At 40.8% G+C, this 23978-nt stretch overlaps 1 protein-coding gene across 3 annotated transcripts; it reads right to left on the reverse strand.

The window, feature by feature from the left end:
• Positions 1-106: 106 nt before the first annotated feature.
• OGT (O-linked N-acetylglucosamine (GlcNAc) transferase) lies at positions 107-23844 on the reverse strand. Of its 3 annotated transcripts, XR_010433962.1 has the most exons (23): positions 23688-23841; positions 20044-20224; positions 18860-19103; positions 17297-17365; positions 14157-14273; positions 12757-12836; positions 11168-11363; positions 10815-10955; positions 10473-10573; positions 10130-10283; positions 9924-10025; positions 9472-9651; positions 8760-8918; positions 7095-7184; positions 6391-6516; positions 5500-5670; positions 5272-5388; positions 5002-5169; positions 3216-3337; positions 2906-3058; positions 2004-2256; positions 1686-1809; positions 107-1163 (listed from the first exon to the last, which is right to left on the reverse strand). XR_010433962.1 is itself a non-coding variant. In XM_064669657.1 (22 exons), the coding sequence occupies exons 1-22, from the start codon at positions 23722-23724 to the stop codon at positions 989-991; spliced, it is 3108 nt and encodes a 1035-aa protein (XP_064525727.1). In that variant the 5' UTR covers positions 23725-23844; the 3' UTR covers positions 107-988. The 3 variants fall into 3 exon arrangements, 2 of the variants coding, with proteins under 2 accessions (XP_064525727.1, XP_064525726.1); XM_064669657.1 differs by lacking the exon at positions 3216-3337 and having other exon boundaries at positions 20044-20194; positions 23688-23844; XM_064669656.1 differs by lacking the exon at positions 3216-3337 and having other exon boundaries at positions 23688-23838.
• Positions 23845-23978: the final 134 nt, after the last annotated feature.

Consider the following 23978-nt stretch of genomic DNA (forward strand, 5'->3'; position numbering starts at 1 on the left):
GCACCGCCCGCGCCTCAGAGCGCCCCTCGAACGCCACCGCAAAACACAAACACTGTCACAGCGGTCAAACTGGCAAACCAAAGCTTTATTCTTCTGTTGTGGTGGGTTTTTTTAATTTCTTTTTCTTTATTTGTTTAAAGTCTTTGCTACAGTACCTAGGACTGCACCCCTATACATAATTAACAATCATTCCTGAAAGATCTGTATTTGGCACCAGTTTGTGTTTACCTCAAACACTTGTGGGGAGGATTAATTTCAAATCGAATGTGGTTGTTTGGTTGTTTGTTTTTTTCCAACAGAATAGGAGCTGCCATCATGAAGCCAATTAGCTGAGTTATTGGAGAAGCTTAAAAAACAAAACAAAACAAAACAAAAGTCCTTAATCTTAACCAACACATTACAGAGAGCTCCAAAACAGAGGTCAAACATTAAAAGGCTGATATAGGCTCAAGTGGTTTATAAAACCTATAAAAAAAGACTACACCAGCACATATGCCCTTTCAGTCCACGCAGTTTAGAAATTAACACAGGGAGCAACTCGCTAGCTGGAAATCTTGTCATGGGAGAACCACATATATACCAACAGGACTACCCAAAATCAAATGTTAAAATGCTCCAATTCCCAATCCACATAAAAGGAGAGAGCTTCATAGGAAGATTAAGTCAATCCATGGCATCGTAATTGGTTGGGCAGTTCAAAACTTCCCCCAGCAACCACTTTGTCACTCATACACACAGGCTCACATGTACACGGCTCAATCCCATCCAAATTCCTCATGGAATAAAACGATCCCAGGCTCTATTGAGTCTTTCCCTATCATGCAAGAAATAAGTCTGGCTGTGCTTTAATCACCATCATGTATTACTTCAGCCACAGAGTACCAGGCGGATTAAGTAGAAATGCACAGTTTTTAGCTCGCTGTCTCTGCACAAGTGTCGGAGAGGCTCAGTTCCTGGAGAATTCCGGGTGGGCACACGCAGTCTCCCTTCATGCAGACTCACTGGCCTCCACTGGCTTGATCATGTGGTCAGGTTTGTTGCCTGCAGCATAGTGATCCCACATCTGGAGGTAGAGCCGCTCCAGGTCCGTCGTGTACTGCTTCGTGTTGAACAGAGGGCTCGATATTCTCTGCTTCCAGACTTTGCCACGGATTTTTTTCAGGCTGCAAAGAGTGAAAGCAGTCATGGGAGGTTCCAAACACTACATAATACTGTTTTAATTCTGCAATCTACTGTTTTCAGCTAACCCAGAACTGCCTGTACAACTGTTCCAAAAACAGCTGCTCCCCCACTGTTTTATCCCCTCATCATTTCTGATGCAGACCAGCACAACCACTTTAACTCACAAGAGCTGGGACATTAACTTGTTGCATTACCTCTACTGCAGTAATATTTTACAGTGTGATTTTAACTTGCAGTAAGTGACAAACTGACGAATCTTCAAATTGAAAAAGAATTAAAGGTGAACTATATTGCACTTTTTACAATTTTGCACATTTCTTCAGAGCAGGCAGCATTGTAACTCAACTGGGAGTGCTGTTAAGTTACTGTAAAAGCTGAAGTAAGTGCAAGACAAGACATCTCTAGCAGAGGATTGCCCAGCTACTTTAAACAGTAAAATATCTGTAGCATTAAAACTACTGATGTCTCAGCACTGTGCCCAAATATAGTCCAAGCTTGCTTACTATTCCAGGTCAGTTCCCAGTTTCACAGCAATGTCCTCATACTCCTGTCTACTTTTTGCAATGAGCTCAAGACAACCCAGGCAAGTGAGCTGTGAGGCAGCAACTCTTGAGGCAAGAGTCTCTCCTGAAAAGAAGAAAACAAAGAGCAAATCAAAACCAACAAAACCAATCAGGAATAAATTTATTAAGTAACATATTCCACACTATGAGTTACTTTCCTTCTGCCTCCACAAGAGGCAAAGTTTGCTGGGCTTGCTGTTATTAAAAAATTACCAATATTCCAACCCACATGTTCAGTGTAGGTTTCCTGCCTGTTACCTGGCATAGTGACCATTGGAGTGCCAGCCCAGAGCACATCCATCCCAGTTGTGTGCCCATTACAGAGCGGGGTGTCCAGGCAAACATCAGCTAACTGCCCTCTCCTCACATGCTCCTCTTTGGGGGCAACAGGTGAAAAGATGATTCTGTTCTGGGCCAGACCCAAATTTTGTGCATACTGCTGAATATTGGGCTCTCCTACAGCTGGGAAACGTAGCAGCCACAGCACACTGTTTGGGACTCTTTTTAGGATCTGTAACAAAAATAAGAAGCAAATACAGGAAGCTCAGAGAGGAACATTTACTTTTCTGAACAAGAAATTACCACATACCAAACTGCAGTGGAAGGCATAGTCATTCAGTACATTAATATGAGGTATAAGAGCAGGAATAAAACAGATCTTAATTTTGAATGGAATCACTAGGATTGCACTCCTAATGACACTGGAAGAGACAGCAACTCTGAGCAACAGTTCATAGGGCAGTACTTGGAGTAAGTCTTGAAATTTATTATCCCAGTTATTCATAGGCCAATGCTATGGAATATAAAAAAAATATTACCTCCAAGTAACTCTCAGCAATACACTGTAAGCTGGAATCTGATAGAGATGCTCTCTGCTCAGATCTATCAATCTACCAACTGTCAAGGCCAGTTATGACTCAAATGTAGAGACTAAGGAAGACCAAAATTATTTCACATCTGGCTAGATGCACAGATATCATTTGAAATAAATCTAAAAAATTATATATTCTAGTAAGCCCTGCAACAAAAGCACTGTAAGGATTCAAAATGGCTCAGGGTCAATGTTTTCCACGGAAAAGTTACAGTTTTAACACACATGAAGTTTCTGCTAACCTGAACAGAACTGCTGTTCCAGAAGCATATTAACCCCAGATACTCACATTAGCCCACATCTGTAAGGTGGAAGGATCAATCTTATACAGCTGATTGAAGTTGCAGTACACAACAGCATCCTCTGGTAAGCCGTACTGAGAGCGGGTGGTAACAATTATAGTCCGTGGAACTTCTTCACCAGTGGCTGCTTTGTTGTTGATCTAAAGGAATGAAGAACAGCTACTGAAACGCTGAAATTGCAGAAAACAAGAGCATGCCCTGTGGAATTGTCCTGAGACACTGCAACATTTGTTAGCATCATAAGTTACTGTAAGCATATCTTTGGTTTTATTATACAAAACAAAATTGTCTACTTACCCACAGCAAGAGTTTAACTGGTTTGTGTACACGCTTGTGGATGCCACAATGTTGCAACCACCAAGGCAAAAAACACTGGGCATTTTCATGCCCTTCCTATATCTCCCCGAAATTCCAAGTAACTGGAATAATTGGAAAGAAGAATCATATAAAGAGGCATTACAAATGGAATCTACCCTCGTTAAGGTAACTTAATTTCTGTGAGATCAAGAATGAAATTAATACTTAAAGACAGAATTAAAAAGCAAAGGTGTTTCTCTGTTTGTTTGGATTTTTGTGGTTTATTTTTGGGTAGGTTCTGTTTGGGGTTTTTTTTGTGGGTGCTCCTTTTTTTTTAAAGATAAAAGACAACAGACACAGAACAGATAGTCAAGACTAAAGATACAGACTCATATGCAACTGCTGGACTGTAAGGAACTATCTGATAAGAAAATAATAGAAATTACAAAAATTAGGGAAGTTAACAACAAACTTTCTTGAAAGCACAGATCTTACAGCGTTCACAAAGAATAGGAATATGCTAATAAAAACCAGTAGAGGATGAAGATGGGATAATCAAAATACCATGCAACAGTCTTGAGGATTAGTAAAATGGAAGTATGATTTTAAATTTTTCATAATGACATGCAGTGATGGCATCAAAACTAGATAAAAATATCGGTAGAGACAGACAGCACAGCTACTTAGAGCCTTTTTCTCTAAATACTCGTTTTTCATAAGTATGTATTTAAAATTTAGAGTAGTGGCAGTGCAGGCAGCCACTGATGACACACCTGATGTGAATGACAATGACTCACTGTCACTGACTCCATTAGAAGATGCACATGATAACAGTTCAATAGAAGTTGGTAAAAGTGTCCACCTATGCCAAAAAGCAGCTGATATCAGCACAAAGAAGTGTTATATCAGTGTGACTGAAAAGATAGAAGTTCTGTTTTAAGAGTGCACAGACAGAGCTTAAGAGTGTTTCGTTGTGGTGGTGGAGTATTAAGAATTCTCTATGAGGATAAGAACTTCAGAAAAAAATGCCAATAAGCTTACTGACCAAACTAAGACATAACATATTATCAACTCAAAGGAAAGCCTCAGCTGTGAACAAAAGAACTCAAAAAGAAACCAAGGCAGGAGATTGTGGATAGAGCAGCAGTAATAAAAGGGCTCATTAAAGGATGTCAAATGATGTCTCTCCTGAGAGACTGTAAACTGAGTAACGCACACAAGATGAGTTATGCCAGTGTCAGAATATGGTATTTCTAAAAATGAAGAACTGTTCTGCAATGGAAGAAGTGTTAAACAATACCAGTAGCAGTCACAAAAATCCCATTAACTGTTAAGCACTGAGAGGTGGTGATGTAGTGCACGGTTCTGAAAAATGTAAGGAGATGAATAAATGTTGCTGAGATACAGTGGAATAACTCTGACTCTATTCTATTATTCAGCAACTTTTTTCTAAAGGAAAAACACAACTGAAACTAAGTAGCAGGTCACAAATCTCTGGAGGCTGCAGGGCAAAAAGCAAATCTTGCGTTCAAACAATGAAATGTGGTCTTTATGCAACAAGAATTAATTTCTTTGGACTTTAGATACCTCTAGATACAATTCCTGTATCTCTGGGGGGAAAGATCATCTTCCAGTACATCTGTGGCTTATAATGAGTTTTCTTCAATATGAGAACTAAACAAATCAACATGACAGAAGACACATTTGCTCGGAGGTTTTTCTTTCTTATTACGTTAAAACATATATAACATAAACCCCAAGAGAACAGTGTCCTGAAGCACCTCACCTGAGTGGTTGCTAATCCATTACTGATGTTGAATCCATTGATAGTAATCTGAATTTGCCCACGATTAATCATCTCAATGACAGCTTCTGCAATGGTGTTCATGGGGATGACTGGCATACTGAGGGCGGCATTGCCATCGGCATTTTCACAACTGTCAGGACACTTCATCTACAACATATCACACAAGTGTCAGAGACAGGACTTCAGACTGTACACAGAAACTTGGGACTTCAGTCCCTAACACTGTACACAGACAAGAGCAGCTCTCACCTTAACAATTTTGACATCAGGGAGGCTGTCAAGGAAAGCCTTCAGGTCAATGCCATTCAAAACAATCCTGTTATCATAAATATGACCATTGGACTTGAAATCAATGACTGCTTTTTTCTGTTAAAAAAAAATGATTTAAAAAAGTTAAATCCCCAACTAGGTACCATATAAGTGCCATTTTATAAAGACAGCTGTGAAAAATGCTTCTTGCCCTGTCTTCCAATGTACCTTCAGATGGGGGAACATGTTGGCGTGGTCTCCAATGAAGAAAGTGTTTGGCATGTAAGCTAATTTCTCTGAATACTGCTCAGCCACTTCAACTGGGGAAGTTTCTTTATCTGTGATGATATAATCCATGAACAATGCCCCACTGGTTCCAGGATACCCTAGCCACATTGCCTAAAAAACAAGAAAGCAAGGCTACAGTTTCAGGTGCGTTGCGAACATAAAGGAAGTCTAAAATCAATTAATTTCAAGTTAAATTTTCCACCTACAGATTCAAGTTCCTTCTTTTTTATCAACTGAAGATCAACCACTACCTCCAAACTCCATGACCAAGACAGTGAACAGTCCAAGTATGTTTTAAAATTGATCCCTCAAGGAAAAGTTGAAGGATCCAGAACACTAACCATCAGCACAGCTTCTCTGAGCTGAGACAATTCCTGGAATCTGGAGTGACCCTGATTCAGGTTGCTCCCATTCTCCTTCCACAGGCATTTCAGAAAATGCTTAGTCTAAAAAAGAAACTCTGATTCTGACTTATGGTAACTAGAATTTCATTAAGCCTAAGGAGATTAAAACCCAAAAACTCAATCAATTGCTTCAAATACCCTTTCTTTGTTCTCACTATGGCAAGACAGGCAGTGGTACAGAAACATCCCAGAATTAAGGAGTCCTTCCTCAGGACATTGTCAATTGTCCATAAAGCACATAAAAAAAGCCCCAAACTGCTGTTCTTAAACAGAATGATAATATTTGTCTTGCATTTTCTAAGCCCCAAGTCTCTCTTGCCTACTAATCAACACGAGCCTTCAGCGTTCGTTCCATTCTGACAGAAAAAGAGAAACTTTGTACTCAAGGGGGTGTTTTTGGAGATACAGAGCCCTATGATTTAGTTACCTGAATTGGTGCTGGTCTCAGGGCAAATAATTCATTTCGGGCTCCTTTGGTGTAGCCATTCATGTTAATGAGAATGTGTATCCCATCCTGATGGATGCGATCTGCTGCTTTTCCATTACATGGTATCTGAAGAATAAACAAATACATAAATTAAAGTTCTTTCTGTTTCCAGTCTTTCAACAATAAACATGGTTAGTCACCAGTGTACCAACAGATAGATGTCAACTGCATAATTTAATTTAGGTGAGACTAAATCTTGTAATTCCTGGTTTTACAGACATTTAAGTCCTCAACTCAGCAGTAAAACTCAGCAGCAGTAGAACAAAAGCTAAAGGCTTGAAACTGAGGTTATAAAACTAGCACAGACCCCCCCACCATTCCTGTAAGGCTAATTAATAATCAAAGCTCACACAGGGCAAGTGACATCTTGACTTATCCATGACATTTATATATGACTATTATCTTCAGACCTAATGGAGGAGTTAGTAAAAAGTAACACTATCAAAACTGAATAATCACAGAAGTCACACAATAACCACTCTTTCCCAGGTAAGGCATTAACACCAATACATCTACAAATTCCAAAATTCTCAAGACTAACATCAGCCTAATTCAAGAAATGATTGCAACTAAAAATCTCAAAACTACAGGCTGATCTCTTTCTTCATTTAGAAGAATTTAAGTTTGCATCAAAAAAAGCTCACCTGAGATAAGTCAACAAAATGATTTGCTTCAGCCATCACTTTTACACGGAAGTTTGTCCCATCATCAGGACTCAGGGCATAACAGAACACCTAGAACAGGAGACACCAAAAATTCAGTATCTGCAACAGCTTGCCCACAAAATAACTGTGCTATAAAACATATGGTATTGCAATTTTAAATTATATTTAGTTTCATACAAATCATATTAATTTGTGTGGCATTTGCCGGTTGAGAAATAAATAAAAAAAAAAAGACACTGAGCCTTTCTTCGACACATTTGAACCAGGGTCCAGTTTTGCCTACTTCTGGTGCTAGAGTATGGCACTGTACCCTGCACAGACACATAGACATTCTTCTCATCAGTGCAAGGGAAAGTAATTTTAACAGATAGATTTGCACAGGCACTGAATTCCTTAAGAATGCCTTCTACAGGACACCTTTAAATTTTTAATTAGCAAGAATCATAATTATGACTCAGGTTGAACAGACAAGCCTTGTGGGGAAGCTTTTTAACAGTGACTAATTCTCCCAATTAAGAAACTGTGACTGTATCTGAAAAACAGACAGTAGACAGACTATATGAAAGAGCATCTTTAGCCAACCTAGGACATACAGACACAGAACAAACAAAAACTAATATGCAGAGAATTTAACAGGCAAGATAAAAGCATGGTCTTAGTAAAATAATAGATAACTATTTAATATTTAAATTAAGCTCTGTAGAGTTTTATAAACCTAGAACGTGGAAGACAGGCCTTTGTCTTGAGCTGATTCAAGGTTAAATGGGACATTCTCCCCACACCTCTTGTATTCAGACCATCACTTTAATTCTTTCAGGAAAAAACCTACTAGTCACAATTCAATCATGTGGCTTTGCCACAAAAATTTCAGACTAAAGACTTCATGACCAGAAAGAAGCAAGAAGGTAGGGGAAAAAAAGCTCCAAAACAGAACAAACAAAAAGATTAATAAAAAGCACTTTTTCAAGAAGAAAATACTTAACAAGCTTTTACAAAAACAAGCAAATTTGTGTGACTTGGAAAACAGGAGCTCAAAACTGAGGCATTTTAGACAGTCATGGGACAAACAACGTAACTGGAAATGAGTTCTATTTACAGACTCAATCCCTTAACACGACACCCACATAAATATAGACGTGACTGTGTTCAGCATTACTAAACTGCATATTCTCCTTCTGCAGAAAGCATCATGTGTCACTGTCCTTTGAAAAAGAGGTAACCAGACCAATCTCAAGTTCACATTTGTGACTCAGGTACTCTAGAGAAAAATGCACTTAAAAAACACAGCAGCAGAGAGCGAACAAAAACCAGGTGCAGAACTGTAAATCAAGTAATCAGGCAGCAGCACCTTGATGTTGAAAGATATTTATTCAAAGAACAGCAGCTGAAGCTTAAAGAAGTTTTCCATGAGCCACAAATCCTACTTACAGCAATTTCAAGGACAAGTACCTAATCTGCCTACCTTCTAAACAACACTTCAAATTGGTAAAGGAGAATGACTCAGGCTGGAGAGCTCTTTAAACCATAAAAAAACCCCCAAGAAACAAAAATTGCCCTTTCCTAGTTTAATTGCCCACACCAAGAAAAAAAAATGCCACTTACAGCCATATTTAAAGCTTTAAATATGCTATTTGTGTTTTTTACCTCAAATTTGTCTGGGTTATGCATGCCTGGAATGGACTGCATTAGGTGTGAGGTTGGATGGTTTCCAAAATCAGAGCTCACGTAGCCAATACGAAGTCGACCTTCACTGGCCTTCAAATCCTTGGGATGCTCATATGGTGGCTTGTGAAGAACGTTAATCTGACAAGAAAACAAACACAACTGTTTACAAACTCAGGAACCAAAACCAAAATCTAAACAGAGGGACCAAAAAACCCCCTATGAGTTTGCAGAACTAGCCTTATTACATGAAGTACTCCAAAGCAGAATCACAACAAATACTCAAGGACTGTCGTGTCTTGCTCTGTATAACTGTTGCTATCACCACTAAAGCAACTGCACTTGGAAATCCCAGAACCCATCAAACACAAAAGCTCACATGTTCCAGCAAAGATTCACTGGAGGCAAGGTCAGGTTCCAAGCACTGTGGATGCTGGAACTGACCAATCAATACTCTCATACAGCTGCCTGAAGCTGCTGTCAGGGAAGAGTAATTTACTCCCTCCATTTTTCAAAAATGCCCCTCATGTGTGCTTTGGAAAACGTGATGAGCAACACTTTGTGCCATCTCTTTACACATCAGTGACTCAGAAAGCTTACAACAGCTAATATTATGTGAGTATTTAATTTTGAGTATGGACAGGCAAAGCCACAAAGCACTTCTATCACAACAGGCCTGTATAAAACTTCCTACCTTGTCCAGACACAGATTTCCATGTCTCTCAGCAATAGCCTTCCTGAAACTGTGAGAAAGGGGATACAGCATGCTGTGATGTGGGTGGACAGAAGGCAGTCTGTTTTTCTCCAGCTGATCAGCTACAATGCTAACCAGCTTCTTCATCCTTTCATCATAGTCTGTCCAGTCACAGACAATCTAAAAAAAAAAAAAAAAAAAATTTAAAGAATATTAGGACAACAGCTTCCTTTTATCTGTATCAGATGTTTCACAGGTTGAGACCAATGTTTCTTCCAAATATGGGAAGTGAGAAGAGTAGTTACTGTTGACGACTGTATAATCTTAGCTTCTGATTTAAGACTTAAGTCTAACCCTTTTACATTTAAATTAGTAATTGATTCATGTGATCAAGCTTAGCATCTGCTGCAGAGGAATCCTAAGGATTACAACCAAAGCCTCATCTCCCTCACCTGCAAACAGTGGGCCAGGTTGCAATAGGCATCTGGGAAATCAGGTTTCAGTTTCAGAGCAGTTCGGTAAGAGGCGATGGCTTCTGGTATATTCCCTGAATCCTGCAAAGACACAGAGATGAGTCAGCAGGTAAAAATATCCTCAGGGTAGCAACTCACAGTGCCCCACCATACTTTTCTAGGAGTGAATCATTCGCATGTGCTACCTTGTGAATCGAGGCCAGGTTGCTGTGGGCATCAGCAAAAGCTGGGTTTATCTGAATGGCACGGGTGTAGCACTGCAGAGCTCCTTGAACATCCTGCATCTCCTTCAAAGTGTTTCCCATATTAGAATAAGCATCTGCAAACGTGGGGCTGATTCTGAGAAGTAAAAATAATATGTCATGAACAAGAAAAGCTCCTTCTCCAACGAGAAACCATACCCAGACTTTCTGATTTGCAGAGCAACCACATGAATTAAAACCCGCTACTCTAAGTCATCTTCTGTATAAATCTGGGGCACTTTCCTGTTAGGAGAGGTTGGGACTATTACAGAGAGCATCCATTTACCTAATAGCCTCTTTGTAATGCATCAGAGCCTCCTGTAGCTTTCCCTGCTGTTGCAGGACACTTGCTAAGTTTGAATGTGCAGCAGCAAACTCTGGAAACACCTGGAAGAAAACAAAGTTGACACTGTCTTTTAAACACCACCAGCAGACCATAACAAAAATACTTGTGCAGTTATTACTCTTCTTTTTTATACATGCATTTAATATATTTTAATACATTTTTTTGCAACTCAGGTCTCCAAGCAGGAAGTCCTCTACTTAGAAGCACAGAGGGAAAAAACCCTATGTCCTATCCCACATTCCCAGCTGGAGTTACCCAGCTCTCCCTCACATTGGGCTTTACCTCCAGAGCCTTCCGATACAGACGGACAGCTTCCTCGATATTGCCCTGCTCCCGCTTGATGTTTGCCAGGTTGTTCAGAGAGTCTGCATGAGTGGGGCAAAGTCGGAGAGCTGTATTGTAGCATTCTTCTGCTTCTACCACCTTCAAAAAAAGTGATAATATGGTAACACTTATTGTAAGAGCCCTATTTGTGAGAAGTCATGATACAATCACTTTTAAGGCTCAAGGTGGAGACTTCTTGAATTATTCTTCCTATTGACTAAGTAAATGAGGATAGCATCCCATCTTAATAAAGCTGGTGTCTAAAAAAAACCATTCACTGTGATTTTAAAAAGGAAGAAAGTGCTCCTTACACTGCCTTTCTCCTTCAAGGCATTGGCCAAGTTGCAGTAGGCGTCAGGGAAGTGGGGTTGGAGCTCAATAGCCCTCCTGTAGGTGTCTATTGCCAGGTCTATCAGGCCTTGCTCATAGTACACACAGGCAAGGTTGCCGTGCACCACAGCGTGGTTTGGACTCAGGCTCAAGGCTCGGAGATAAGCTGCTACAGCTCTGCAACAAAAAGATAACAAAGAGAATGTGAACAATCATCCACAGAGCAGAGATTATATTGATTATATTTACCCTTTTTATAAAAATGACCTCCAGAAAAGCCCCGAACTTGAAGGGATACGGATCATTAACACACATATCCGTCCTGTTAAGATGATAATAAAAACACAGAGGAGTACTGCCTGAATTAAAAGATTGATCAAGGAAAGAATTATCATTTTTTATGGTATTTCAAAGCTAGACTGAATTCTGTAATGATTGGCAGACTAGAAGAAATACTTGGTAAAACAGGAATGACTTCTTCCAACTTGATGCCACATAGTGAACAACATAAGTCTTCAGGAAAACAAGTTTTCATCTACCTTTTTAAATGTTCTGCATTAATAGGGAAAATATTTTTTCCTTTGCTCCATTTTTTTCCAGTTTATTATTTGACTATAACAAGATAAATGGTATCATGTCTTTATTCTCTGCACTAACCTACCATGATTTACTTAAGACTTCAAAAGTCACTTTGTTCAAAGGAGAGATCTTTAATTATATGCTCCTATAGCACTATATAAATGGCTGAAGTATTCAAATTTCTAGGAAAATCATAACAAAAGGTGATGTAAAATCTAAAATGAAGAAACATGCCCCTGTTTGGCCCGTTAATTGGTGGTTACATCAGAAATCACTGAATGATTTAGACTGCATGCAGTGCAACTAGATATAATTAATTAGCCTGTTCCCTGCAAGCTTTTATTAAATTTCGGGCCACAAACCACAGCTACCAGAAATTATAAACCAATTAACAGATACAATATGGTACATTGCATGTGAACAACACAGCCTGGATCTCTTTCCATAAACAGAAGATTCATGTATCAGATTAGAGGTCTCAGAACAAGTTAGTTCAACAAGACAGGAGCAGTGTTGCAACCCAAGGCAGTAACACGATGCCAACACGTCACAAATACAGATTATTCAATCAGATGCTGAGCTGAATTGCAGCATTTCAGTTTGTCTTACATAGTAGGGAAAGTTTAGATGAGACACACTTGTAAATCATGTCCTGAGTCACATAATGAAAACAAAGAATTCAAGCATTCGTGCCTTTCTTGGACATCTTCAGCCTCCTCAGTCTTAATTTCAAGGCTGAATCAGAAACTCTCACTTTTGACAATGTATAAACTACAAAAAGCAACATGAAAGAATACATTCCACAGGATGTTTTTTATTTTTATTAAATTCCAGTAGCCCAGTCTGTCTGCACTTCAAAGCCATTTCCTCGCTCAGCTTACAGTTGAAGTCTTTGCTACCCCTGACCAAAGATACTTTGCAGGAGGAACATTATCTGTATCTTGATACATCTGACACGCCACTGAGACAGCAACAGTACTGATCTGCTTACCTGTCAAATATCCTTGCCTCCTTCAGAACATTTCCCAGATTGATGTAAGCATCCAAAAAATTTGGGTCAAGTGTAACAGCCTGAAAATAATTTTGAAGTGACAGTTTTGAGTATTAACACAAAAACATTCTCTATGAAACTCAGTTGTTTGTTGGTTTTTTATAAATTTGATAAACACAATCTGTAAGCATCTAAGACTTCATCAATTACCTAGTAAGGAAGAAAAACTTAAATTATATAAACCAATCATAGAACAAAGTTATTCATCTGTCATAGAATTTACTACCTTCAAATTTATTCTTTTGTTTACCTAGTCAGCTGCAACTACTGCAGAATAAAGTGCTAAGCACTTACTTCACACCAGGCTGATCCTACTTAGCACTCCTATCTATTGATGCTATGTTGCCTTTAACTTGTTTTTATGGAAAAAAACCTAAAAAACCTTAACCATATCCTTTATCTACTGCAAAGTAAGACAGCATTTTAAAACTTCAGCAGTGCAGAAAAAGAGAGACAAGTTTCACCAGAACAAGAGCAAATACATCATGTGTGCAAGGAAAATTCTGTATCCATTTAACTAAAACATTTTCACTCTCTTCAAAACTAATAAAATGCAAAAAAAACACTTAAGAAATGATGAAGTTACAGAAGCTGCAGTACTAAGCTACATGTGAATATCTGACAAGCCCCACTCTTATAGCCTCATGGGAACTATTAACTCCACATCATCTATCATGAACTAGACATAGATTAAAAAAAAATAAATCCTGAGCAGATAAAATTTTTTTTGTAGATCTTAAGTCATAAATATCAGGAAGTAACTGTTGCCACAACTTAAATCCAGTTTTATGGGACTTGAGAAACTTAAGAGATCAGTACAAAATGAATGAATATGCCAATTAGATATTAACTGGAAGGTGTCAGACAATTAGTTAATGACATTAATCTAGAAAAGTCTGAAACAACAGTGGTGAAAAATAACCTTGGAGGAGTTCCTGTGTCACTTAAACTGTTCTCAGTTACTCAAAGGACAATAATACTTGAAACAAAAATGACAATGAAAAGTGATTTTAAGCACAAAGTTGTTTCTTCCTCTCACACACGAAACATGCAAAACATTATTACCATTAAATCAGATTTTTAAAAAATTTAATCTAGAAAAGGACTGAAAAACAACTTAATTTTCTCCTATTTGACATGTGTGCAGTACTAGGGCAGTTCTAAATGTATCTCTCTAGTAGCATACAGGGAATCTGAAACATCAGCAAGTAAAAAAACCAGTTAACATAAGGTGTTAACTAACAGTTCTCCACTACCAAAATATTTCTATTATCTGCAAGCAGAGAACTGCATGTACATTAAAATCTAGCAGAGAAGCTGAGACTGCCTCAGGTAGTTACCTTTTCAAAGTGATGAATTGCAAGCCAAATTTCTCCTTGGGCATTGAAAACACAGCCAAGATTACTCCAAGCCACTGCAAAGTTTGGTTGAGTCTCAATTGCTTTTAAGTAACAGGCCTTGGAATAGTTAAAGAAGAGAGATACAAGGGGAGGGGAATATTTGTAAAAAGAAAAAAATGAGAAAAAACAATTGTTAGTATGCCTTCTCTAACCAGCCAAAAGTGACCCTGCAGTATAGGCTAGCTTGCGCCAAAACTAATGCGCTGCAAACTGTTGTTGATCCTGCGCCAGCGCAAACCAAAACCCAGGTGCAAGCCCACCATTTTTCAGTTATGCTGATAACAAATAAACGTTCCTGCAGACACCAGGTCGCCACGGAAATCATCTCAGAAATAATTCAAGTCGTTCGCCAGAAACATCTGCCACCCTGAAGTGCGTAAAAACCAAAAAATTACCACGTAAAAAAACACCACCACTCGGGAGCAAAATTGTGAAATGCTCTAAATCAGACAGAAACTACTTTGGGGGGAAAAAAAAAAAATCAGGAAAAATATTAAAAAATATAGAGCCACTCCACAGTTTTAAGTGTCCTTGTCAAAGGAGATGACACGCCCAACCCGTATCTTGTTTCCCGGTTTCTCCAGATGCATTTTAGTCACCTGCAGCTTCAAAACCTCAAATGACAGGATTGCATGAAGGTTTAGGTCCCTGTAATGCAAGCGCAAGAAATCGCTGCGCATCCTACCCAGCACGGCGCCACGCTATCGCTGCGAACTGCTTGGCTCTAGTGATGGCCCCAAGGTGCAGTGAACGGCCAACCAGAACCATTAATCTACCAGACAGGCCCACAAAAAAAAACACCTCTGCTTGTTAAATTTGGTGTCTGCACTCTTAAAATGCGTCAGAACCCAATTCCATCCAAAGGGCCACAGCCTGGAGCTCGGGCGGCCGCCCGATCCGAGATTAATCATCCAGTCAACCGTTCACGGGGGCTGTAATCGCACGCAATGCGCGTTACCGCTGCGCAGCCTTTGCGCTACTGCAGGATCACAGCGCATCATCAGAAGAGCAGAACGCTGCAATCCAAACAAAGAAGAAAAAAGGAAAAAAATGAACAACCAGAAGAGTTAGAAGCTTTTTTTTACTATTAACTATCTCCAATTATTTCTTTAAAAAATATTTTAATTTACTTTTACTTTATTTCTTTGAAAGAATTTGTGGCTAATAGTATAAAATATTCTTACATTACTTGCTTGTAATTAAATATTTTAAGCTGTTTCTGAAGCCACAAGACAGAAGATTCAGGCATGGAGGCAAATGGTTTTGCTGTGGCAGTTACAAACCCGTTACCATATTTCTCATCATGTGACTTTTCGGTGCGTTCCTTGCTGGAAGAGGAGGAGGAGGTGTGTGTCTGCCCTAGATCCAGGCCTCGAGCTCCCTTCAGCGAGGCACCTTACGCATGGAATAGGAGGTTTCACCCACCTGAAACCTTCTAAATACAATATCAGTGGTGAAAAACCAAAAACAAGAGAGAAAATAAAACAAGATCATTAGTAAGAGTTCAACAAAGCAATTGCATTTTTTTGGATATGTCTTAACACATGGGAATGAGGATAATCTGTCTGTAACAAGGGAGACATGCAGAAGGGAGAGGGTTAATCGGGCAATTGCATACAGCAGGGACTTTTTTTTTTTGGAAGAAAGGCTCTGAAATATCTACAAAGAAATTAAATTTTAGTTCAAACTGCAAGGAATCTGCTGGCTTGATCTTTCAAATGGACTGATAACCAAAGAAACACGTTGCAATTTACTCAAGATGTTTTTCCTCGTTTATTAAGTTCTCACAAAACGGAATAACACTTTCAAACTAGGGTGTCTCCAGAGCTCTGAAACAAAGAAGTCAGCAACCTAAGGCAGGCGCAGTGTCTTGGCCTATACCAGTCACACTAAAGCTGCAGTGAAGTGCAATTCATGTTAGCTGTCCGCTTGGTGGGCCGAGAACCAAGTGTCTCAAAGACTGTTCAACTCCGAATGCCGCTACAGAAATGGTTTCAACCTGGATCCGACCAAATCAATCCGGCTGCCCTAGGATGGTTCACGCATCCAAGTTGTTCAGAGGAATCAAAACAATATTGAACTTTGAGCCTGCACTCCCCATTACCCCAGAAAGATGCCACCCCTCCCCAAACGGTGCTGCAGCCAAACAGACAGCTACGCTGTTCATACACTCCACTTCTGAGCATGCGCGTGGGGCTTGGAGTGACAGACGTGGAGTCCAGAGGGGTTCTGATTTCTCCACACTCCTCACCCCTGCAGCGCGGACGCGTAAGGTGGCTTGTAACAAGACAATTTCTTTCTGCAATCCGAATTTTAACGTGCCAAGAATTTTAAACTCATCTTGGGTGTTCGAATTCTCAGTTTAGGAAACGCACGACTGCTAGAAGCCACCTTTCCACTACAGCAAGTTTTCTTTTGATCAGTTCATTTACCAAACAAACCAGCTTTGTCCTTCCGATTTCTTTATTTTGGGGGAGGGGAGAGGGAAGACATGAAGAAAAGATATTGGGGGGTGGGGGTAGGGGGGTGGTGTGTGTCGCATACTGCAGCTATTGATTATTTACTAGCCTTTCTTCCACTATCAAGGGAAGGGAAAAGTTAAAAGAATAAAAATCTTTAAAAGCCAATATTACAAGGTAACATTTGGATAAGTTTCTTCTCCACTTACAAGCCACAAAGGACTTTAGAAGAGCAGCATTTTCAATAGCACCTGCATCGTACAGGGATCTGGAGCTAACCACAGGCTCTCTGCTTGGCACCAGCAGGCAAGCCTCAGATCTGAAGGATTGTTACTTATTTCCAGAAGAAAGCATGATGGAGCCCCTGCCCAATACTTCAGAATGGTATCAGATAGTCTAGTTCAGCAGCAAGGCTTGGTAATTTTCCATTTCTTGACTTAAACCAACTTTTTAAACATGGACATGCCATATCTTGCCCTGCAACTACTCTGGGGTGTTTCAGTGCCTTCAGTTTTCAGAAGTTTCTCGGACTGTCTGTAGATCAACGCAGCTTTGAAGATTTGGTGCAAAGTTCAAGTGTTCAAAACACTGACGTTTACATGTATTCTACCCAACACCTACCTTGGCTTCTTCCAAGCGACCCAGGGCTTTGAGCAGGTTCCCCAGGTCACTACGAACACAGTACAAGTCCTGAAAAATCAAAGTCACACCATCAGCTTCAGGACTTCAAAGGCCCCACAGGTCTTCACAAAGAACTTGCAAAGGAATGACCCAGTCCACTAAAGCTTATTTTAAATTCTTAATAAATACATCACAAATGTAAATTATTTTTCAGACAGCACACAATCTGACTGAATTTAGTACTGTAAAAATAAACTATAAAGACTTAAAAAAGTAATCTCACATACAAATCCTCTTTATACAGAAATGTAAAAGAAAACCGTAAACAAACGCTCCCCCCCAGCAGATTAAGTCCTTTTGCCATATGTAAGTATTTGAAGTACCTTTTTTTTCCCCCCCAAACCATGACTTTAAACCTGCACTCTTAAGACACACCATTAGTCTTATGGCTTTTAAATAGATACATAAAGTGATTTTGCTTTCTGTATCCCTAAAGCAGTTTTTCTCTCTGTTTTGCCCACTAATCCATCCATTTTCAACAGCTCTGCCACATGTTCTTGTTCTTTCATTTGTCTGAAATGAAAGCACAGGCTGCAATTGCATTATCTAGCAGTAAAGACCACAGAGAATGGAGACATTTTGTCAACACTAACAAAACCATTTTCTAACCTAAACAAAACTCAACTCCTGCAAAAAAACCACCATCTCACATTATTCTAACCAGTGCATGAAAGCAACTGGTCACACAATTCAGCATAATAAGGTAGACAAGTTCAGGTAGGGTGAAGAACACAGAGAAATAAGATTCTGAGCTTCTGTTGGACTGGATTTGCATTTGCTTTTCCTAAGAAAAAATGACAGATGCACACCAGACCCATGCTGCATTTAAAGTACTTTTTGTCAAAATGCATGACCAAAGAGCAAGCAGATACCTTCAACATGCTGAGCAGTACTATAAACCTTTAATGAGTACCATGCAAAATAAACAGAGGAAAGCAGTTCGAGACAACGTTTACTAAAAATGTCAATTTGAAACGGTCACAACCAAAAATCCAAACACCAGATCAATCTTATAGAGTCACTTATAGACAGATACTCAGTTTCAGCCAGTGAAACTTAAAAAGGATGCTTCTATTAACCAGTCCACAACAGAAATCTAACACAGGAAATTCTCATCACCATGAAGTCTTTGACTCTGGGCTAAAGTAATACCTGACAATTTTTCAAGATCTCACATTCATGTCTAAGGACTGGTTGTCTCACTGTAATACCACCTTAGAGCACACAAGGCTAAATATGAGGCCACTCACTGAAACTTCTGACTTGAGAAAAAAATTCCTTGCTTTTCTGTTGTCTGAACAATACAGATAAGTGTACAACAGCAGCCCTTACTGCAATATATTGCAATACAAAACTTTTTGTGACAGAAGCCTTTCCTAGATCATTGAGTTCATGGTGTACAGACTGGAAGGGTTGTCATTTGTTCATTCTTTGAAAGCTGCTATTTTTGTGTCCTGGGACAGTAGTAAAGGATGGACTTCTATAAAATAAAGCATTACTTACAGGGTTGTACTGAAGGGCAGACACGTATGCCTGTACTGCTCCTTCCATATCACCTGCAGCTACCAGTGCAGCAGCCAAATTAATATATCCATCAATGAAATCTGGTTTGAGGCGCAGTGCATGTCTGTAATGTTCAATTGCCTCCTGCAGCTGTCCACGTTCCTTGTACACATTGCCCAGATTCGAATATGCTTCGGCCAACAGTGGGTTCTGTTTAATAGCCAAAGTGCTGAAGTGAGCAGACCTGGAGAAAATGAGACAAGTTATCAAAAATTAAAAAAAAGAAGCCCACAAAGCAAACAAAAAACCCAAACAAACTCACCCCTGACATTCAGTGTTTTGTCTGTTTATCTAGTTAATCTAATGAACATTCATGCTTAAGCAAGCCAAACACACAGCCAACAAATCTGGACCTACAGAGCTGTCTTGTATGTTTATACCTCCAGCTTAAACTCTCATCTCCCTGGTTCCCATTTTAGATTTGACTGAACAAGGACAGCTCTCTTTGACAGTCAGAAGGGTTCGAACTGCCTCACCAAACCTGAGCTGAACACACTTGGAGAAAACACTACAGGAATCCTGTGAAGCCTCTTCCAATGTATTTATGCTTTAAGCTATGTTCCACTTGATGCTCTTTTCAAGAAGCAGGGTACAGCTTACATGCAAAATTCTGTCGTATCCTCACCCATTTTATTTTCCCATATCTGAGCTGTTATAACAACTTCATTCAGAAGCCTATCTAAAACAGATCTAGTCAAAAGTTCTTACTTCCTTCACCAGCAAACATGAACTTACAGCTAGAACAAGTAACAAGTAAAGTTCAAAATGCTGGAGGCACAGAAAGCAAGATCAGGAATGGGAAAGCAGGAATAATATAATGACAACTTTCAGATCACAAAACCCCTTTACTAATCACGTTGTTTTGCAGCCAACAATCAGTTTTGCAACTTAAAAAAAACAAACAAACAAAAACCCAAACAAAATCCAAACTACAAACTTATACAGCAGGTGGAATGAACATTAAATCCCGCCAGTACACACAAGTGTGGCTGACACTCTGATGTTCACACATACAATATTGAAATTACACAAGAATACTGGCAAGGTCTGCTGTTTGTTGTAAGCTGATGAGTTCAACTTGTGTTTCTCTTACCATCACAAAATTCAGAAAGGAAGAGCCCTACCTGTCCAGTCGGCGGCACTGGAAGTGAATGGACGACAGTAACAGAAGCACCCCTGTGTTATCAGGCTCCTGCCTCCAGAGCTGCATGCAGTGCCTCTCTGCTGCTTCAAAGTCTCCTGCCTGATACTCACGATGAGCCAACTCCGCTAACCCTTGGAAGGAAAGCATACGTTTCGTTGGTTCTGGAGAGTCACCAAAACATTTAGAGGGGGAAAACAAAAAGTTAGATGATGGGAACAAAACAAAAACAAAACAAAACAAAAAAACAGCAAAACAAAACAATGAAAAAAATGTACACAAATGAAGGATGAAAATGTTTGAAATTATATAAAATACATGGCGGGTGACGGTTGGAGCTCTCAAATCTTCATGCACCAATCTTTTACCACGGAATTTTTAACATTATCTCTACAGGTGCATGGCTTTGTCAGCTAATAACCTGGAAAATGCAGACTGTAACGTCTGTGAATATCTGTAAGTCAATCCTTTTCCTGTATTCTGAAATACTTTTAAAGAGACTCCTGTCATGATATGGTACTTTGGTTCATAACAGTGGAAGTGCTGCTAACAGAACAATGATTCTCCTCACTGTCCCCCAAGACTGCAAGTCCTATGCTCTGCAATGTTAAAAATAAGTTCTAACAACTTAACAGGGAAATGAAGGACAGGAAACAAAGACTTCAAAGGACTTAACAAAACAAAGTTTTGATGTGAGAACTGAAAGCCCTAAAAAAAAAAAATGGGGGGGGGGGGAGAAATGGCTACCATTCCTTGAATCCTCCATACTCCTACACTTTCTCTAAGGAGTCAAATCCCTTCACAGAAAAAAAAATGGCCTTGGAACAATATCTGATGAGAGACAAACACACACTTCAATGATTATGCAACTGGCCTACAGGAGGAACCATTAAACAGGCAGGGTACAGGAAAGGAGTTACTGCTCCTGGAGGCTTAGCTGGAACAGGAGTGACAAAATGCTTTTAGTATTTAATACCCAACTGTGGAGAACAAAATACTTAAATAAAACACCACCTGTTTTAGACAAAACAACCTTATGTGTGAAAAGTGCATTATTTCTTACAAAGTAAGATTCTTCATTAAAATACAAACAAGTGCAGCTTGGAAAAAAAACATAACCATTCATCCTAGAAAGAACTGTTGGCCTTCCAATTCCACCTTTATACCAATAGCTCTTACTATTAAAAGGTTTGATTACTGCAAGTATCTCTCATTTTTCCTCCTAAAGCCTGGCATTTTCAGTACTCTGCAGTCACTTAATTCCATTCATGAAACACTTCCCACATGGACCTACTGAGTTCTAAAATTCTGAATTTAAATGAAACATATAAATGTTTCCATTGTCTCTGTCAGTGGTAACAACTGTTTCATGGTAAATTGGAACTAGCAAAGCCCCTCAGTTAAGACACTTGACAAATTAGTGACCAAGTATCTTCATCCAGATTAGATTCCTGTTTTCTAGGAGCCTATCTTAACAGTTTCCAAACCCTGAATAAGGGCAAAGTGTCTGGTTAAACCTAATGGCAAAGATAAAAAGATACAACTTTTATTCAACATGAGAACGTTGAATCATGGTTGCAAACCACGCCATTTATAAATGGTGCTGACAATAATAATGATACTGGAGCACCAACAGACTGTTCCTTGCTCTGTCCTTCTGCTGTTATCAGGTTTAGCCCCTCTGGCAGTGTGTGTATTTTCAAGTTCTGCTGATGGCACAAACACAGGGAAACCAGACAGAATAAGAGCATGTCTCATGAACTTAATAATTTCCTCTTAAAATTTCTGTTTTGTTATTAAATTTCAAAGCTAAACAAACAAACAAAAAAAACCAACCACCACCAAAAGTTTACACTTTGATACTCATGACCACTTGGAAAGAAGTTTCCAACCGTTAAATAAATGCTACATTTTTCCAACTTTAAGCAAATGAAAGTCAAACTGAAGTTGTAGCTCCCAGGGCAGGAAAGCAGGTGGTGCAGAAATATTGTACTTAACACCTTGGAATCAGAGCTGCTAACCAAAGCAACAAAACGAGAGAAACACTAACGTGTTCTTTCATTTATCAACCGTCTCTATTTACAAAAAACCCACAGCTCACTCCTAGAAACAGTAAACTCAGTGTAAAATTGCTGGCAATCTACCTCCAAGGGAGTGTTTCAAGAACGATCCTCAAGGAGTTCACTGAAAAGCAGGAAGATGACAGGCACACCACAAAGTTCAGAACGAGCTCAACTTTTAACAGGGGCTCGAAGAAGTTATGCAATAACTTGTACCCATAACGCAGCCCATCAACGGATGCTCATTGAATCAATTTGTAAAGAAAATAACTGCACCGAAGAGTCACAGCCAGGAAAAACCCTTATGGAGTCCTGCATAAATGAATTTCGGTACCTGGGCTAACTCGGGCTGCATGCTTTGACTGTGACCTTGGAAAAGTCTAGCACATGCTGTGACAACGACCTTCCCTGAGGCTCCTAGAGAACACGAGCAAAACAAAAACCTGCACAGAACCATCGCGAACGTACCCTAAGGCCACTTTCCCCGCTAGAAACACGGTCCTAAACACCTGCCATACCCTCGTGCTCAAGCTTAGGTTTAGATCCAGTCTAGGTCCCCAGAGGAGCGGCGGTCCCCTCCCCGTGGGAGGTGGTGGCAGTGGTGAGGATGAGCACGGGGCGCTCCCCACGTGTCGTTCTCAGGCTACCAAAGGATGCTGCAGCCTCGCTGACCAGACACACAGTCCTGGCTAAAGAGCAACGGAACACCGTATTGCAGCACTTTCCCATATCACTATCGTTTCTCTTCACATCCCTATCTCTGCACTGGATCCCGTCTCTTTCTCCAAAAATCCTCCTTTCTTCAGACATCGTTTCAGCTTTCCATACTCTTCCTCCTGTCTGGATACAGAAAGCCCCAAAAATCTGGGGGATAAAGCTGTGTTGTCCTTTCATCCTTTCAGTAAGCACAACACTTCTTTTTCTTGGTGTACAGACAAAGATTTCTCCTCTCCTCCGTCCCTGAAGTTCTACATCTGTAAACTAAATTTAGGGCAGGATCCTTCCCAGCTACAACACGCTATCTCACTGTTCGGAAACGCGCTTTAGTGCTCGGCCGTGCCACAGAATCACAGAACGTGCCTCGCCTGGAAGGGACCTTAAAGATCATCCCGCTCCAATTCCACTGCCGTGGGCAAGAACACCTTGCGCTAGATCACTCCTGCCTGAGCGCAGCGAGCGATTCTGAAGAACCCAGCACACATTTTTGGGTCAGGCTTTCTACCCTGCTTCGTCCTCTAACGCAGTCACCTGATAGCGTGACATAAATATAGCAGCGGGCCCGCGGCACCGACACCTCCCCGACACCTCCCCGACACCTCCCCGCGCCGCCCCGGCAGCGGCTCCCGGGCTGCCCACGAGCAGCGCCCACCGCGGGCCGCGCTCGGGCCCCTCCGCCCGGGGACCCGCACAGACCCGCACAAAGGCGGCGGCGGAACAGCCACGGCCTCGCCGCTTCTGGAAAGTTCCGCCGGGCGAGCGGGGAGCGGCCCCGGGGGCGAGGGCACGGCCCGGCCCCCGCTGCCCCCGGCGCGCCCGTCCGCGGGGGGCGCGCGGCATCCCACGGTACCTGTGCTGTCCGCCACGTTCCCCACGGACGTCGCCATCGGGACGGAGCCCGGCGGGGCTGTGGCGGCGGCGGCAGAAGGAACGCTCGGGCAGGCCGAGCTGCCCGCGGTCGCGGCGCGCTAAGGCGGCGGACCCGAAATGGCGGCGGCGGCGGTGCCGAATGGCCGCGGCCGGGACTATCTCCGCGCGAAATAGTCCGGGCGGCGCCGGAGTGGCGCCGCCGAGCGGCGCGGCGGAGGGATTCCCGGAACTCTATGCAGCCTGAACGAATATCCCTCCGCGCACAGCGCTG

The sequence above is a fragment of the Pseudopipra pipra genome, chromosome 13 (genome assembly GCF_036250125.1).
Source record: "Pseudopipra pipra isolate bDixPip1 chromosome 13, bDixPip1.hap1, whole genome shotgun sequence".
Classification (NCBI taxonomy): Eukaryota; Metazoa; Chordata; class Aves; order Passeriformes; family Pipridae; genus Pseudopipra; species Pseudopipra pipra.